Consider the following 1,587-nt stretch of genomic DNA (forward strand, 5'->3'; position numbering starts at 1 on the left):
AAGAATTGTTATGATCTCAATTATTTATTTTAGATGTGGGGTTTTTTCATAGAGACAAGAACCAAGTAGAAGATGAATTCTTTAACTTAATAAGAAATGATGTTGATACTTTGCTAACATTCTCTGCCTAACTAATGAAATATCCTTTCTTTCCTCCTCTGCAGATCAAATACCTGGACAAGCTGAATTCTATTTACTGGCAATTAAAAAACACTTTGCTAGCAGACAAAAGAGTCTCTTATGAAACAGGGCACATAGAGGATGTTCTTAGGAAGACATTGTGTCAAGGCACTGAACTTTAATCATCACTCATGAATACTTTCTGAGCAGGTGAGCATCACGTGAATACCTTTTTAAATGCCCCCAAGACGCTCTTGTTTCTGAGGTTGTAGATGAGAGGGTTGAGCATGGGTGTGACGATGGTGTAGAAGGCTGACACTGCCTTGTCCTTCTCAGGGGTGTGGAAGGACTGGGGCAGAACATAATTATAGAAGGCAGCCCCATAGAAAATGCTGACCACAGTCAAGTGGGTAGAGCATGTAGTAAAGGCCTTTCTCCGGCCTTCAGGGGAGCGCATGCGGTGGACGGTTAACAAGATGAGGGAATAGGAGGCTGCAATGACAGAGACGGGGATCAGCAGCATGATTACACAGCAGATGAACATTAGGGTTTCATACAAGGATGTGTCGGCACAGGCCAGCCTGAGAACTGCAGGGATCTCACAGAAGAAATGGTTGATGAGGCGGGAGCCACAGTAGGGGAAATTCATGGTGATGGGCGTGAGCAGCAAGCCATCCAGGGACCCACCAAACCAGGCACCAGCAGCCAGAAGAAGACACACCCTGCGGTTCATCAGGACGGGGTACCGCAGAGGGTCACACACGGCCACATAACGGTCATAGGCCATGCAGCCCAGGAGGAAGAACTCGGAGCCAATCATGGTCATTTAGAAGAAGATCTGGATGCCACAGCCCACAAAGGAAATGGTTTTATCCTTAGAAACCATGTCAACCAGGAGCTTTGGGACAATAGTACAAATGAAAACAGTGTCCATCACAGACAGCTGGCTGAGCAGGAAGTACATGGGGGTGTGGAGGCGGGAGTCCACCTGAATCAAGGATATCATGACCAGATTTGAAGTTATAGCCACCACAAAAATAGCAAAAATAATTGCAAAGACTATCCCTTCAGCTTTTTTGCTCAACAATAGCCCCAAGAGGATGAAGTCTGCTGATGAAGTTCTATTCTTCATTGATGTTGCCTATGACAGCTCCAGGGAGCAGGAAGCCACGGATCCAAGAAGAGAGGTGAGAGAACACCCTTTCTGGATGGGAGAGACTCACAGCCGAGACGGCACCTCAGGTGATGCTGGTCAGGATGCCGTCTTCCAAGGCAGAAGGCTAGAGAAAAGCAGACCGAGAGACACACCCATAAGTCACTGACTGTAGATCCATTTCTCCTTGTTGGAGAGCAACCCTTTGTATATTGTGTTTATGTTCATGTATAACATGTATATGTTGTGCTAATTACATAATAAAGTTGTTGTTTGATATACCTGGATTAGAGATTTAACTGTATCAGTCCTAT

General features: G+C 45.5%; 1 protein-coding gene across 1 annotated transcript; it reads right to left on the reverse strand.

Moving 5' to 3' along the window:
- Positions 1–298: 298 nt before the first annotated feature.
- On the reverse strand, positions 299–1,252 carry LOC118913120 (olfactory receptor 2T11). The gene is given in 1 exon segment (XM_036886850.2): positions 299–1,252. A coding segment is annotated over 1 exon segment (954 nt).
- Positions 1,253–1,587: the final 335 nt, after the last annotated feature.

Source organism: Manis pentadactyla, chromosome 13 (assembly GCF_030020395.1).
Source record: "Manis pentadactyla isolate mManPen7 chromosome 13, mManPen7.hap1, whole genome shotgun sequence".
Classification (NCBI taxonomy): Eukaryota; Metazoa; Chordata; class Mammalia; order Pholidota; family Manidae; genus Manis; species Manis pentadactyla.